Below are 1,252 nucleotides of genomic sequence, written 5' to 3'. Positions count from 1 at the left end.
GACTTCAGCTCAGGTCATGATCTCGTGGTTCATGAATTAAAGCCCTACATCGTGCTCTGTGCTGACAGCTCAGAGCCTGGAGCCTGCTTCAGATTCTGTGTCTCCCTCTCTCCCCACCCTGCCCATGTTCACGCTCTCTTTCTTAAAAATAAACATTAAAAAAAGAAATAAATGTTAAGATGAGTCTGAAGTATCTTGTGCCTGAAAGCAAGGAAGGTATCAAAGACTACTGGTGGTGTGTTAAAATCATACAGGAGCGACAGCATCGCAAGATGGCAGCCACCACGGGCTCGGGAGTAAAAGTCCCTTGCAATTTTTGACTGTTGGAAGAACTGGAAGAAGGCCAGAAAGGAGTAGGAGATGGCACAGTTAGCTGGGGTCTAGGAGGTGACGAAGACATGATACTTACAAGATGGACAGGAATGATAATTGGGCTTCCAAGAACAATTTACAAAAACCGAATATACAGCCTTAAAATAGAATGTGGACCTAAATACCCAGAAGCACCCCACTTTGTAAGATTTGTAACAAAAATTAGTATGAATGAAGTTAATAGTTCTAATGGAGTGGTGGACCTAAGAGCCATATCAGTGCTAGCAAAATGGCAGAATTCATACAGCATCAAAGTTGTCCTGCAAGAGCTCAGGAGCCTAATGATGTCTAAAGAAAACATGAAACTCCCTCAGCCGCCCGAAGGACAGTGTTACAACAATTAATCAAAAAGAAAAACCACAGGTCCTCCCCCTACCCCCTCCCATTTGATTTAAGCAGTCTTCATTTTTCACAGTAGTAAATTTTCCAGATACGTCTTGTAGACCTCAAAGTACTGGAAATGAAGCTCCCATTTAAAGGCAATTTATCTTAAGATACTGTGAACGATACTAATTTTTTGTCCATTTAAAATATATAAATCATACAGGAGCCAACTAGAAAGGGATCCCTACTTACCAAAGATGGAATAATTTGAATATCAATAAGAATACTGACTGCAATGATTTGAATACTAAAATGTATTCTTTAGTTACCTTTGGAAGTTGCTAGGGCACTGAATCATTACTCTGAAAATTGATAAATAACAGTAAGCATCACACTTCTATCCTGTCTTGGGGCACTCAGTAGGTTAAGTGTGACTTTGGCTCAGGTCATGATCTCATAGTTCATGAGTTCAAGCCCCACATCCAGCTCTCAGCTGACAGTGTGGATCCTATTTGGGATTCTTGCTCTGGCTTCTCTCTCTGCCCCTCCCTGGCCC

At 41.5% G+C, this 1,252-nt stretch overlaps 1 protein-coding gene across 1 annotated transcript; it reads left to right on the top strand.

Annotated features, from left to right (window-relative positions):
• Nucleotides 1-241: 241 nt before the first annotated feature.
• LOC121018342 (ubiquitin-conjugating enzyme E2 variant 1-like) lies at nucleotides 242-941 on the top strand. The gene has a single exon (XM_040457089.1). It carries the CDS (start codon nucleotides 399-401, stop codon nucleotides 714-716), a length of 318 nt encoding a protein of 105 aa, XP_040313023.1. The 5' UTR covers nucleotides 242-398; the 3' UTR covers nucleotides 717-941.
• Nucleotides 942-1,252: the final 311 nt, after the last annotated feature.

Source organism: Herpailurus yagouaroundi, unplaced genomic scaffold (assembly GCF_014898765.1).
Source record: "Herpailurus yagouaroundi ecotype Mexico unplaced genomic scaffold, PumYag 77, whole genome shotgun sequence".
Lineage (NCBI taxonomy): Eukaryota > Metazoa > Chordata > Mammalia > Carnivora > Felidae > Herpailurus > Herpailurus yagouaroundi.
This window is presented reverse-complemented; position numbering and strand designations above follow the sequence as displayed.